The 15,771-nt window shown below is 39.9% G+C and overlaps 1 protein-coding gene across 1 annotated transcript in view; it reads right to left on the bottom strand.

Moving 5' to 3' along the window:
• The window catches only part of NIPA1 (NIPA magnesium transporter 1), a 51,758-nt gene that overhangs the window by 6,883 nt on the left and 29,104 nt on the right, over positions 1 to 15,771 (bottom strand). The window contains exon 4 of the mRNA XM_020903518.2: positions 1,166 to 1,326. Coding sequence (XP_020759177.2) covers positions 1,166 to 1,326 — 161 coding nt within the window. The remainder of the gene's footprint in view (positions 1 to 1,165; positions 1,327 to 15,771) is intronic.

The raw sequence follows: 15,771 nt of genomic DNA, 5'->3' as shown, positions 1-15,771 counted from the left end.
TGGGGTCTGCTGTCTTTAATATATCTATTCCTGTGGCTATACTTGAACATTCTATTTTATTCCCAAGTATTATTCTTAGGCCATTATGTTGATTGCTATTTATATGTACAAGGAAGTTGTATTTGTCATGAACTTCATTCCCAGATTGTAAAGTGGGTGCTAGGCATTGGGCCTGAGAGGGTTGGGTACAGCCTGCACATGTGTACCAGCAAACAGGTGGTGGGAGTCCCTTCTTCCCCAAGGGTAAGGAAAAGAGCCTTGGAGCTCTGCTGCAAGAGAGGATTCAGGAAGACACTACAGCTGCAAGCTGTCTGGGAGCCTGACCTATAAACAGGGGAAGAGGTAGTGAAGGACAGAGAGAGCAGTGTGCACAAACGTATTATAAAATACTGCAAAAGCATGGGCTGTGTTTGTGGAAAAATCAGAAAAAGCAGCTGAGCCTGAATGTGTAGTGGATTTCCCTGGTGGTTCAGATGGTAAAGAATCGGCCTGCAATGCAGGAGACCTGGTTCAATCCTTGGGTTGGGAAGATCCCCTGTAGAAGGAATGGCTCCCTCCTCCAGTAATCTTGCCTGGAGAATCCCATGAACAGAGAAGCTTCGTGGGCTACAGTCCGTGGGTCACAAGAGTAGAACATGACCGAGCAACTAACATTGAATGTCCAGGAGTTTCAGCTTTCGAGTCTCATGGGTATGGGGGTGGGGGGGTGGGAGGGTGGTGATTGCAGTTATAAAAAAAAGAAAGAAAGTGAAACTAGGTAAAAAATACATACCAAAGAACAAACGAAAAACACATACAGAGCTCTATAGGGTCTCTAAAGATGAATTGAATCAGGCCTTGGCTCTCAGCTTCACAACAGAGGGAGGAACCAAGGCCTGGACTCCTGGTGGTCCGAAGGGGAACAATCTGAAGAGACCCGCAGAGCTGGCACCCACTGCGCTACGGACAGGGATGCAATGTTAATGTACAAGGTCCAGTCCCAAGAGGCAGCGAGGGGGCCAGGCCAGCAGGACAGCCCCAGGGGACAGCTGTGGACAGTGGTGAGCAAGGCGGAGCCGAGGGCCTGGAGGACAGACCACACAGCAGGGCAGGGCAGAGGGCACTGCTCCCCTGGGGAGAACCATGATGGCGGCAGCAAGCTCTCCAGCAGGGAGGCCTCAGTTACCTGGATTGGTCAGCTTCTCCTCCAACTCAGCCTGAGTAGTCACACTCTCAGATTTCGGGGAATGGATAATCAGCACGACAGAACCCGCACAGCTTAGCAGACACCCCAACTTGCCCAAGATGTTGAGCTTTTCTTTCAGAAGATAAGAAGCTAAAATGGACCTTCAATTTTAAAATAAGAAATGATTAAATCAAACTATCTGGCCTGTTTCTTCTCATTGCAGATGTTATTAAAGCTACCTTTTCTTTATAGTCACATTTTATTTTTAAATTAGTTTTTAAGTGTAGAAGGATTAGGAATTTATTGAAGTTGCTATTTCAGTGCAAACAGCATTTTCATACCAATTCCATGCACAGCCAATATATAATGATACTTTTAGGTCATACCATGATATTATTTCAGTAGATATGAAATATACCAGGATAGAAAAATAAGTTTTATGATTGACCAAAAATTAAAATATTGCTTCCATATTTTTAAGAGTCCAAAAAAACTATGTTAAGTAGGATATGAAAGTTGATAAAATAATTACAAGTAATTTATGATCAAAACATGTTAAAATGAATTAAATTGAGAAAATTAGGAAAAAATAAAAATGCTAACAGAAATTGAATTATGATAGAAAGAATCTGGGTGATTACTTTAAAAATGTGATCACATTACTTCTTTAATGCAAGAAAAAATATTCCTTATAAAATGTCTATAATCTTAAGGCTGGCAATTTGTAGTTGTTCAGTTGCTAAGTTGTGTCTAACTCTTTGCAACCTCATGGACTGCAACATGCCAGGCTTCCCTGTCCTTCACTATTTCCTGGAGTTTGCTCAAATTCATGTCCATTGAGTCAGTGATGCTATCTAACCATCTCATCCTCTGCCGCCCACCTTTCCTTTTGCCTTCAATCCTTCCCAGCATCAGGGTCTTTTCCAGTGACCTGGTTCGTCGCAGCAGGTGGCCAAAGTATTGGAGCTTCAGCTTCAGCATCAGTCCTTCCAATGAATATTCAGGGTTGACTTCCTTTAGGATTGACTGGTTTGATCTCCTTGCAGTCCAAGGGACTCTCAAGAGTCTTCTCCAGCACAATTGAAGGCATCCATTCTTCAGCCTCCAGCCTGCTTTATGGTCCAACTCTCACATCCGCATATGATCACTGGAAAAACTATACCTTTGACTATACAGACCTTTGTTGGCCAAGTAATGTCTCTGCTTTTTAATATGCTGTCTAGGTTTGTCATAGCTTTCCTTTCAAGGAGCAAGCATCTTTTAATTTCACAGCTGCAGTCACATTCCTCAGTGATTTTGGAGCCCAAGAAAATAAAATCTGTCACTGCTTCCACTTTTCTCCTTCTGTTTGCCATGAAGTGATGGGACCAGATGCTATGATCTTATTTTTTGTTTGCTTTAATTAATTTGAAGGATAATTGCTTTATGGTGTTGCATTGGTTTCTACCAAACATCAACATGAGACAGCGACAGGTTTACCCGTGTCCCCTGCCTGATCTTAATTTCTGAATGTTCAGTTTTAAGCCAGGTTTTTCACTTTCCTCTTTCGCCTTCATCAAGAGACTCTTTAGTTTGGCTTCACTTTCTAAAGCTGGTAATAGTGTTTCTTATTTCCCTGTATATAATTTGAATTGGGAAACCTGGGCTTTTTCTAAATCATGGCAATTGGCATGGTCATTGGGAATTTGCTACTGTCCATGCCAAAGGCATTCAGAGAATACGAACATCTTATAGGGAGAACACACAAGACCCAGATATATACAGGACTATCTCTAATAATCATTTCACAGATAAGGAAACAAAGCCTCAGAAATGATCAGCATTTAAGCCAAAGCCACAGAGCTAACAAGAGGTGAAGCCATGGAGAAGTCAAAACTTCCACCTTCCCCTCACGGCACTTTATGTCCTTGGTTCCCAAGGAGACCCAGCAGTGTCACTGAGAAAAAAATAAGCAACATGTTTGAAGAAACCACACAAGATACTATAAAATGGAACTGGATGTTAAATTGAGGGGTTCCAAATAGCTGCACAGAGATGTGGAAACCAGAGGTGCGGGAAGCTCCAAGAAGAAAGAGATAGCCTGGAGTCAGCCTGAGACAATGGGGGGCGGGGGGGCGCTACGGCAAGAGGGGAAGGGGCTGACATGCATGAAAGAAAGGGGCAGGGGCAATCCTGGACCATGAGGCCAACTCATCTTTTATTCCACTCTTAGTGTTACACCAGAGTATAAATTAAACAGTACTTTTACAAAATAGAGTGTCTAACAAAAAACTGGAGGGATACCCTTTCTCCTCTCTTCCTGGGCTGCAGTAACTTCAGCTTGCTACCTTTTGAGCCAAGATCAAATAAAAAGCATACAGAAGCTCTGACACGTCAGGAGTCACAGACTATGGCTGAAGGCTCAAGGCAGCCCTTCACCTGTTTTTGTAAATAACATCTTGCTGATCACAACCACATCCACAGTGAGTCAGCTCTGTGGCTGCTTTCTACCATGATGGCAGAGGCAAGCAGCTGCGGCAGAGGCCACAAGGCCCACAAAGCCCAAAATGTTTACCACCTGGCCCTGGACAGAAAAAGGTGGCCACTGTCGACGTGGACAGTTGGCCTGAGATGGAGGCATCAGGGCCACAACGCAGAGGAGCGTGATCCTGCTGGAGGGTGTGGGCAGTGCAGCGAGGATGGGAGAGTGGAGTAAGGAGCAGTGTGATAAAGGGAAAGAAGGGGGAAGAAGCTTAATGCCAAGGAAGAGTCAATAAACTATCTTAATGAACTTATAGTAATAGAAAGCAAACAAAAACATGCTGTAGAGTTGACAGCAAGGTTGTGAAAAGAAATCTGTACACTCCTGTTCATAGCAGCATTATTAGCAACAGCTAAAATGTGGAGGCAAATCAAGTGTCTACTGATGGATGCATGAACAAGTAAACAGCACAGAGTGCACAAGCGTTCCCTTTTCTCCACATCCTTGCCAATACTTACTTCTTGCTTATTTTTTATGAGGGCCATTGTAACAGGTGTGAGGTGTATCTCACTGTGGTTTTGATATGGATTTTCCTGATGACTAATGATATTGTGCATCTTTTTGCGAGGGTAACAGGCAGGAAGGCCAGGGGTCTCCAAATGGAGGAAATAGGTTGCAAGTGTCAAGACATGTTTTATCTCTCCCTTAACCTGCAAGAGGAAACAAACTAGAAGGGTCAGATATTTTCCTTATAAAATTCTGTGTTGCCAGAATGACACCTGGTTCCACCTGAACTTAACTTTTCTCAAACCTTGAGCTAACCAATGCATTTTTCTTATGGAAATGTTTTTCTTAAGCTATGTTAATGAAACTATGTATTTGCTTTGGAATTTGGCCTTTCTTCAAAATGGTTCCACCTAAGACTAACTTTTGGCTGATAATAGCTCAACAAACCAGTATTCATATCAATTGTTTTATGGCTGGGGATGACATACCTCGTTCTATTCAACCTCAAAAATGCATACTGTGGGAGAAGGGCCTGGTGAAACTCCGACAGCCTTGAGGTGTCTCTCTTATCTGATTAATAGCTTTCTAACAGACGTAAAACAGCTTGCTAAAACTAGCAAGAGGGGCACTCTCTGGCCCCTTCTGATGTCTATGTCAGAAGCTTTCTCTGTCCCTTTTTATACTTTAATAAAACTCTGCTATACAAAAGCTCTTGAGTGATCAAGCCTGGTCCCTGGTCCTGAAGTTAAATCTCATCTTCGGAGATCATGAATCTGACACCATTCACCGAAAGCTATCTTTTTCATGCACCTATTGGCTATTTGTATGTCTTCTTTGGAAAAATATTTGTTCAGTTCCTCTGTTTAATTTTTAAATCAGATTGTTTATGGGCATTTTGCTATTTAGTTGTAAGAGTTCTTTATATAATTTGGATATTAATCCCTTATCCTATCTATGATTTGTAAATATTTTTCCCATTCTATAAATTGCCTTTTTACTTTGTTTATGGCTTTCATTTCTGTGCTGAAGCATTTTAGTTTGGAGTAGTCCATCTTACTTCCTTTTTTGCATTTGCTGCCTTTCCTTTTGATATCAGACCCCAAAAATGTCTAAGTCCAATATCAAGAAGCTTACTCCTTATACTTTTCTTCCAGGAGTCTTTTTTTTTTTTTTTTTTTTGGTATGGTGTCAGGTCTTAGGTTTTGAGTTGATTTTTGTGTACAAAGTAAAATAGTGATCCAGTCTCATTCTTTTATATGTGGACTTTACCAGTTTTAGGAAGAGACTATCCTTTCTCCATTATATATTCTTGATACTTTTGTCTTAATTGCCCATACATGTGTGGGTTTTATCTGGGTTCTCCATTCTGTTCCACTGATCTGTATGTCCATTTTTATGCCAATACCATACTGTTTGGATTACTATAGCTGACAGTAGAGTTTGAAGTCAGGAAACATGATGCCTCCAGCTTCCTTCTTTCTCAAGATTGCTTTGTCTATCTTTGTCTTTTGCGGGTTCATACAAATTTTAAGATTGATAGTTCTCTTTCTATGAAAAAAATGCCACTGGAATCTTGATAGGGATTGCACTGAATCTGAAGATTGCATTGGACAGCGTGAACATTTTAACAATATTAATTCTTTCAATGTATAAGCATGGAAGACCTTTGCTTTTATTTGTGTCTTCTTCAATTTTTTTCATCAATGTCAATGGTTTTTAGTGTACACGTTTTGCTTTCTTAGTTTAATTTATTCCTAGGTATTTTATTGTTTTTGATGCAACTGTAAATTGTTTTCTTAATTTCTTTCTCTGATAGCTCATTGTTAGACTGTAGAAACAGAACTGTTTTTGTACAAACTGATGTTTGTATCTTGAACTTCAGTAGATTTATTTACTAGTTCAAAAGTTTTTTGTTAGAGTCTTTAGGATTTTCTATATTAAGTTATCTGCTAATATGAACTATTTTACTTCTTTCTTTCCCATGTAGATGGATTTTATTGCATTTTCTTGCCTTCCTCTGGCTATAATTTTCAGTATTATGTTGAATAAAAGTAGAAGAGTAGGCATTCTTGTCTTGTTAATGATCTTAGAGAGAAAGCATTTGGCTTTTCACTGTTAAGTATGAAGTTAGCTGTGAAATTGTCATATATGACCTTTATTACATTGCAGTATGTTCCCTTTGTACCCAGTTTGTTCAGAGCTTTTATCATGACTAGGTACTGAATTTTGTCAAATGCTTTTTCTGCATCTACTGAGATGATCGTATGATTCTCATCCTTCATTCTGTTAATATGGCATAGCAGGTTGATTGATTTATGGATGTTGAACCATCCCTGCATCCCTGATACAAATCCCAGTTGGTCATGGTTTAAGGTTTTCTAGTGTATTGTTGAATTAAGTTTGCTACTATTTTATTAAGAATTTTTGCATCAATATTCTTCAGTGCTACTGGGAAGTTGTTTCCTTTTTGGAGTGTCCTTATCTGGCTGGAATTATAGTAATGCTCGTTTTGTAAAATGAGTTTGGAAATGCTCCCTCCTCTTCAGTTTTTGGGAAGATTTGAGAAGGTATTGAGAAGGTATTAATTTTCCTTTAAAGACTGGCTAGAACTCATTTGTGTAGCCATCTCTTCCACAAACTTTTCTTTGTTGGGATGTTTTAAATTATTGATTCAATCTTCTTAGCCTGTTTAGATTTTCTGTTTCTATGAAGAAACAGATCTAGTCATGTTAAGATACATGTTTTAGAAATTTATCTGTTATTTTCAAGATTATCCAATTTATTGGTATGTAATTGTTCATAGTAGTATCTTATGACCTTTCTATGTCTGTAGTTCAGTTGTAACACCTCATCTTTCATTTCTGACTTTATTTAAATCGTCTCTCCTTTTCGTTAGGTAATCTAGCTAAAAGTTTCTCAATTTTGTTTGTCAAAAAAGGGAGCTCTTAGTTTTGTTAAACATCTCTACTGTTTTTAGGACAGTGTATCATTCATTTCTGTTTGGCTTTTTATTTCCTTCCTTCTGCCTACACTGGGGATAGTTTGCTCTTTTCCTAGTCTCTTGAGGGGAAAAATTAACTTGTTTATTTGATATATTTCTTCTATCTTAATGAACGTGTTTATTGATGTAAACTTCCCTCTTGGATCTGCTTTTGTAGCATCCCACAGGTTTTGATGTATTAGGTTTCCATTTTTTTGTTTCAAGATATTTTTTGATATCCCATTTGATTTCTTCTTTGACACATTGTTCAAGGGTGTATATTGAATATTCACATATTTGTGAATTTTCCAGCTTTTCTCCTGTTACTGATTTGTAGTTTCATTCCACTCTGGTCAGAAAAGATACAAGGTATGATTTCAATCTTCTTAAATTTGCTAAGACTTGTCTGTAAGCTATAATAGGTTGTATCCTGGAAAATGTTTTCTGCACACTTGAGAAGAATGTGCACTATGTTGTTGTTGGACTGGATATTCTGTATATGTTGTTGTTCAGTCACTAACACTTTGAGACCCTATGGACTGCAGCATGCCAGGTTTCCCTGTCCTTCACTATCTCCCAGAGTTTGCTCAAACTCATGTCCATTGAGTCAGTGATGCCATCCAACTTCTGTCGTTCCTTCTCCTCCTGCCTTCAATCTTTCCCATAATCAGGGTCTTTTCTAATGACTTGGCTCTTTGCATCAGTTGGCCAAAGTACTGGAACTTCAGCATCAATACTTCCAATGAATATTCAGGACTGACTTCCGTTAGGATTGACTGATCTCCTTGCAGTCCAAAGGACTCTCAGGAATCTTCCTCAACACCACAGTTCAACAGCATCAACTCTTTGGCATTCAGCCTTTTTGATGGTCCAACTCTCACATCCATACATTACTGGAAAAACAATAGCTTTGACTTTACAGACCTTTGTTGGCAATGTCTCTGCTTTTTAATATGCTGTCTAGCTTTGGCATAAATTTTCTTCTGAGGAGCAAGCATCTTTTAATTTCATGCTGCAGTCACCATCTGCAATGATTTTGGAGCCCACAAAAATAAAAGTCTGTCACTATTTCCATTGTTTCCCCATCTATTCGCCTTGAAGTAATGGGACTGGATTCCATGATTTTTTTGTTTTTTGAATGTTGAGTTTTATGCCCGCTTTTTCACTCTCCATTTTCTCCTTAATCAAGAGGCTCTTTAGTTACTCTACACTTTCTGCCATAAGGGTGGTGTCACCTGCATATCTGAGGTTATTGATATTTCTCCCGGCAATCTTGATTCCAGCTTGTGATTCATCCAGCTCAGCATTTTGCATGATGTACTCTGCATAGAAGTTAAATAAGCGAGCTAACAATATACAGCCTTGACGTACTCCTTTACCAATTTTGAACCAGTCAGTTGTTCCATGTTCAGTTATAACTGTTGCTTCTTGACCTGCATACATGTTTCTCAGAGGCAGGTAAGGTGGTCTGGTATTCCCATCTCTTGAAGAATTTTCCACACTTTGTTGTGATCTACACAGCCAAAGGCTTTGGAATAATCAATAAAGCAGAAATAAATGTTTTTCTGAATTCTCTTGTTTTTTTGATGATCCAGCAGATGTTGGCAATTTGATCTCTGGTTCTTCTGCCTTTTCTAAATCCAGCTTGAACATCTGGAAGTTCTTGGTTCACATATTGTTGAAGCCTAGCTTGAAGAATTTTGAGCATTACTTTGCTAGTGTGTGAAATGAGTGCAATTGTGTGGTAGTTTGAACATTCTTTGGCACTGCCCTTCTTTGGGATTGTAATGAAAACTGACCTTTTCCAGTCCTGTGGCCACTGCTGAGTTTTCCAGATTTGCTGGCATACTGAGTGCAGCACTTTAACAGCATCATCTTTTAGGATTTGAGGGTTTCCTTTGTGGCTTAGCTAGTAAAGAATCTGCCTGCAATATGGGAGACCTGGGTTTGATCCCTGAGTTAGGAAGATCCCTGGAGAAGGGAAAGGCTACCCACTCCAGTATTCTGGCCTGGAGAATTCCATGGACTGTAAAGTCCATGGGGTCGCAAAGAGTAGGACACAACTGAGTGACTTTCACTTTCACTTTCCATTAGGATTTGAAATAGTTCAGCTGGAATTCCTTCACCTCCACTAGGTTTGTTAGCAGTGATGCTTCCTAAGGCCTACTTGACTTCACATTCCAAGATGTCTGGCTCTAGGTAAGTGATCACACCATCGTGGTTATATGGGTCATTAAGATCATTTTTGGATAGTTCTTTTGTATATTAGGTTGCTCTAAAAAGGGTTCAAGTCCATTGTTTTCTTGATTTCCCATCTGGATGCTCTATGCATTATGAAAGTGTGGTACTGAAATCCTTTACCATTATTGTATTGTTGCCTATTTCTCCCCTCAGCTTTTTGAGAAGTCGCTCAGTCGTGTCCGACTCTCTGTGGCCCTGTGGACTGTAGCCTGCCAGGCTCCTCCATCCAAGGGATTTTCTAGGCAAGAGTACTGGAGAGGGTTGCCATTTCCTCTCCAGGGAATCTTCCCGACCCAGGGATCAAACCCAGGTCTCCCACGGCAGACACTTTACTGTCTGAACCACCAGGGAAGCCTCAGCTCTTTAGTATCTGCTTAATACATTTATGTACTCTGATGCTGGCTGTGACTATATTTATGATAGTGACATTTTTGAGGAACTGACCACTTTATCATTATCTAATGACCTTTTCATTATCTAACAGTCTTTTGTTACAGTTTTCAGATTAAATTCTGCTTTGTCTGATGTAAGTATAGCTACTCCTGCTCTTTTCTGGTTTCCACTGGCACAGATCTTTTTCCAGCACTTTGCTCTGACAGTATGTGTTTCCTTAAAACTGAAGTGAGTCTCTTGTAGGAAGCATGTAGTAGGGTCTTTAATCCTAACCACTCTATGTGGTTTTTAAAATAATTTTATTCATTTAGACTGCGCTGAGTCTTCCTTGCTGTGCAGGCTTTTCTCAGGCTGCAGTGAGCAGGGGCTACTCTCCAGCCGCAGTGCGTGGGCCTCACAGTGCGGCAGCTTCTCCAGTTGTGGAGCACAGGTTCCAGGTGCTCAGGCTTCAGCAGTTGTGGCTCATGGACTCAGTAGTTGCAGTTCCCAGGCTTTAGAGCACAGGCTCTATAGTTGTGTCTCATGGGCTTAGCTGATCCATGGAAGATGGGACCTTACTAGACCAGGGATCAAACTCATGTCTCCTACATCGGCAGATTCTTTACCACTGAACCACCTGGGAAGCCCACTCTATGTGTTCTGATTAGAGAAATCAATCCACTAACACTCGGTGATTGTTGCTAGGTAACAACTTATCAATACCATCTTATTAACTGTTTTCTGGATTACTGAAGTTCACTTGTACCCTTCCTTCTCCCTTGCTGCCTTCCTCTGTGAATTGATGGTTTTCCATAATGCTATGTGCTGATTCCCTTCTCTTGTTTGTGAATCTACTGAAGGTTGTTCTGTGGTTACCATGAGGCTTACATTAAAACATCTTAAAGACATAACAGTCTATTTAACACTGACAACAATTTAACTTCTGTTGCACATAGACGGTCTAACCTTTTACTCCCTCCCTTTTGTATTTTTTATGCCACAATTTACATCTTTTTCTACTGAGTATCCATTCATACAGTGTTGTAGCTATGGCTCTTTTTAGGACTTCTATCCTTCAACCCTTACACTAGAGGTAGTTAACACATCACCCTATAACAACAGTATTAGAGTATTCTGAATCTGGCTACATGCTTACCTTTGCCGGTGTGCTGTATATTTTCATATATTTCTATGTTACTAACCAGTGTTCTTTCATTTCAGCTTGAAAAACTGTAGATATTTTTTATAGACAGGTTTAGTGGTGATAAACTCTCTCAACTACTATTTGTGAGAAAAAGTCTTTTTCTCACCCTTATTTCTGAAAGACAACTTTTCTGGGTATAGTAATCTTGACTGACAGTTTCTTCCTTTCAGCACATCAAATGTATCATCCTCTTTTCTCCTGGCCTGAAAGATCTCTGCTCAGAAATCCATTGATAGTCTTATGAGGGTTTCCTTCTATGAATTTTTTCCCTTGTTTCTTTTAAAAGTCTCTCTTTGACTTTAATTTTAGATAGCTTTATTATGTGTATAAAAAGATCATTTTGGACTGAAATTTTAACGAAACTTACGACCTTCAAAAACCTGGATGTCCAAATCTCTCCCCATGTTTGGGAGGGTCTCAGCCACTATTTCTTTACATAAGCTTTCTACTCCTTTCTCATTGGAAGGACTGATGTTGAAGCTGAAACTCCAATACTTTGGCCACCTGATGCGAAGAGCTGACTCATTTGAAAAGACCCTGATGCTGGGAAAGATTGAGGGCAGGAGGAGAAGGGGACGACAGAGGATGAAGATGGTTGGATGGCATCACTGACTCAATGGACATGGGTTTGGGTGGACTCCGGGAGTTGGTGATGGACAGGGAGGCCTGGCGTGCTGCGGTTCATGGGGTCGCAGAGTTGGACACGACTGAGCGACTGAATTGAACTGAACTGAACTGACTCCTTTCTCTTTGCTTCTTTTCCTGGGATTCCAATGAAGCCTACATTGTTTCTCTTAATGATGTCATTTAAATCCTACAAGCTTTCTTCATCCTTTTTCATTTTTTCTTTTTGTTCCTCACACTGATTTTTCTGTTTGGCTGTCTGCTATTAAACCTCTCTATTGAATTCTTCAGTTCTGTCATTTCATTCACCAGCTCTAAAATTTCTGTTCAGTTCTTCTTTATATTTTCTGTCTCTTCATTAAACTTTTCACTTTGTTCTTGTACTATTTTCCTGACAGGAAAATAATTATTAAATGTTTATCTGTTATTTTGAAGCTTAGACTTTTCAACACAATTACTGTGAATTATTTGTTAGGAAATTCATGATCTTCATTTCTTTGGGCATTACTGGAGGTTTGTTTGATGGAGTCATGTCTTCTGATTTTTTGTGATTCCTATAGCTTTGCATAGGTGTCTGCACATATGAAGAAGCAGTCACCTTTTCCAGACTTTATGGGTAAGAGAAACTTACTGCTAAATGATCAATGGATCAGTAAAGAAATCACAAGGGAAATTAGAAATCACTTTGAAATGAATAAAAATGAAGCAACAACATGCCAAAGCATTTAGGATCCAGTTAAATAGGTACACAGAGAGAAATTTACATACATAAATGCCTACAGGGCCCAAACCAGACTAACGAGCAGCTGTGGAGGGCTGGCTCTCAGAGTGCTCTGCTGGGCTGCCAGTCCACCCACTCCCAACAGGCATCTTGCAGAGGAGGCCTGCAACCTGCAAGGCACAGCAGAAGGGGCTAGCTTCAAGGAAGCACAGGTGGTGAGGGTCAGCTGTGGGGATACAGGCTAGTGTCTTGCCCTCACAGAGTCAAACCACAATCACTCCCACTGTATGGCTGCCAATGCTTTCTCTTGCTTTTCTTCCTTGTTCCTAGCCATCTTAATACACTTCTGCTTTGCCAGTCTAGGTGAGACTTTCTTGTGGTGCTCTGAAAGTCTTAGAGAAACTGGTTACTTACTCCATTCTTCATTTCCTGGCTAGGGGAACAACACTTCCTATCTGAGAAGTTCCCTCATGGCACTGAGCAATGCCAACTTTGGGGAAAGGATAATGCCATCAAAGTGAAAATACCCTCCTCCCTTTTTTGGTGCAATTATTCTCAGGGTTTTGGTTCCAATGTATCACTAAATTTTCTTAAGTAGGCTCCAGAGCTCACCCAGAGCTCTTTTTCTTTATGGATAGCTGATTCTTGATTTTTGTAGGGAGATGTTTTCTGACATCACCCTTTGGTGTCACCTTTTTTTCCCTGAATTTTCATTTTCTTGATGTTCTCCTTTAAATCACAAAAGCTTCTAATTATTATGATGTCCAGTTTATCTATTTTGCTTTTGTTGCTTGTGCTTTCAGTTCAGTTCAGTTTAGTTGCTCAGTTGTGTCTGACTCTGCAACCCAGTGGACTGCAGCTTCTCTGCCAGGCTTCTTTGTCCATCACCAACTCAAAGAGACTGCTCAAACTCATGTCCATCAAGTTGGTGATGCCATCCATCCATCTCATCCTATGTCATCCCCTTCTCTTCCTCCTTCAGTCATTCCCAGCATCAGGGTCTTTTCCAATGAGTCAGCTCTTTGCATCAGGTGGCCAAAGTATTGGATCTTCAGCATCAGTCCTTCCAATGAATATGCAGGACTGATTTCCTTTATGATTGAATGGTTTGATCTCCTTGCAGTCCAAGAGACTCTCAAGAATCTTCTCCAACACCACAGTTCAAAAGCATCAATTCTTTGGCGCCTAGCCTTTTTGACAGTCCAACGCTCACATCCATACATGACTAATAGAAAAACAATACTTTTGACTATACTGACCTTTGTTGGCAAAGCAATGTCTGTGCTTTTTAATACACTGTCTAAGTTTGGCATAGCTTTTCTTCCAAGGAGCAAACGTCACCTTTAATTATTAATTAAATTTAATTAATTAATTTCACGCTGCAGTCACCTTTCTCAGTGATTATGGAGCCCACAAAAATAAAGTCTGTCACTGTTTCCATTGTTTCCCCATCTATTCGCCTTGAAGTAATGGGACCAGATGCCATGATCATTGTTTTTTGAACACTGAATTTTAAGCCCGCTTTTTCACTCTCCATTTTCACCTTCATCAAGAGGCTCTTTAGTTCCTCTTCATTCTGCCATAAGGGTGGTGTCACCTGCATATCTAAGATTATTGATATTTCTCCTGGAAATCTTGATTTCAGCTAGTGATTCATTGAGTCCAGCATTTTGCATGATGTACTCTGCATAGAAGTTAAATAAGCAGGGTGATAATATACAGCCTTGATGTACTCCTTTCCCAATTTTGAATCAGTCCATTGTTCCATGTCCGGTTCTAACTGTTGCTTCTTGACCTGCATACAGGTTTTGCAGGAGGCAGGTAAGGTGGTCTGGTATTCTCATCTCTTGAAGAATTTTCCACAGTTTGTTGTGATCCACACAGTCAAAGGCTTTGGCATAGTCAATGAAGCAGAAGTAGATGTTTTTCTGGAATTCTCTTGCTTTTTCTATGATCCAACGGATGTTGGCAATTTGATCTCTCGTTTCTCTGCCTTTTCTAAATCCAGCTTGAACATCTGGAAGTTCTCAGTTCACGTACTATTGAAGCCTAGCTTGAAGAATTTTGAGCATTATTTCACTAGTGTGTGAAATGAGTGTAATTGTGCGGTAGTTTGAACATTCTTTGGCAGTGCCCTTCTTTGCGACTGGAATGAAAACTGACCATTTCCAGTCCTGTGGCCACTGCTGAGTTTTCCAAATTTGCTGGCATATTGGGTAAAGTACTTTAACAGCATCATCTTTTCGGATTTGAAACAGCTCAACTGGAATTCCATCACCTCCATTAACTTTGTTTAAAGTGATGATTTCTAAGGCCTACTTGACTTCATATTCCAGGATGTCTGGCTCTAGGTGAGTGATCACACCATCATGGTTACCTGGGTCATTAAGATCTTTTTTGGTCTATAAAACACTGATGAAAGAAATCAAAGAGGACACAAATAGATGGAGAAATATACCGTGTTCATGGATTGGAAGAATCAACATTGTGAAAATGAGTATACAACCCAAAGCAATCTATAGATTCAATGCAATCCCTATCAAGCTACCAATGGTATTGTTCACAGAACTAGAACAAATAATTTCACAATTTGTATGGAAATACAAAAAACCCTGAATAGCCAAAGCAGTCTTGAGAAAGAAGAATGGAACTGGCGGAATCAACCTGCCTGACTTCAGGCTCTACTACAAAGCCACAGTCATCAAGACAGTATGGTACTGGCACAAAGACAGAAATATAGATCAAAATGGAACAAAATAGAAAGCCCAGAGATAAATCCATGTACCTATGGACACCTTATCTTCAACAAAGGAGGCAAGAATATACAATAGAAAAAAGACAACCTCTTTAACAAGTGGTGCTGGGAAAACTGGTCAACCACTTGTAAAAGAATGAAACTAGAACACTCTCTAACACCATAGACAAAAATAAACTCAAAATAGATTAAAGATCTAAATGTAAGGCCAGAAACTATAAAACTCCTAGAGGAAAACATAGGCAAAAAACTCTGTGACATAAATCACAGCAAGATCCTCTATGACCCACCTCCCAGAATGTTGGAAATAAAAGCAAAAATAAACAAATGGGACCTAATGAAACTTAAAGCTTTTGCACAACAAAGGAAACTATAGGCAAGGTGAAAAGACAGCCTTCAGAATGGGAGAAAATAATAGCAAATGAAGAAACAGACAAAGGATTAATCTCAAAAATATACAAGCAACTCCTGCAGCTCAACTCCAGAAAAATAAATGACACAATCAAAAAATGGGCCAAAGAACTAAACAGACATTTCTCCAAAGAAGACATACAGATGGCTAACAAACACATGAAAAGATGCTCAACATCACTCATTATCAGAGAAATGCAAATCAAAACCTCAATGAGGTACCATTACATGCCAGTCAGGATGGCTGCCATCCAAAAGTCTACAAGCAATAAATGCTGGAGAGGGTGTGGAGAAAAGGGAACCTTCTTACACTATTGGTGGGAATGCAAA

Source organism: Odocoileus virginianus, unplaced genomic scaffold (genome assembly GCF_023699985.2).
Source record: "Odocoileus virginianus isolate 20LAN1187 ecotype Illinois unplaced genomic scaffold, Ovbor_1.2 Unplaced_Contig_9, whole genome shotgun sequence".
Lineage (NCBI taxonomy): Eukaryota > Metazoa > Chordata > Mammalia > Artiodactyla > Cervidae > Odocoileus > Odocoileus virginianus.
This window is presented reverse-complemented; position numbering and strand designations above follow the sequence as displayed.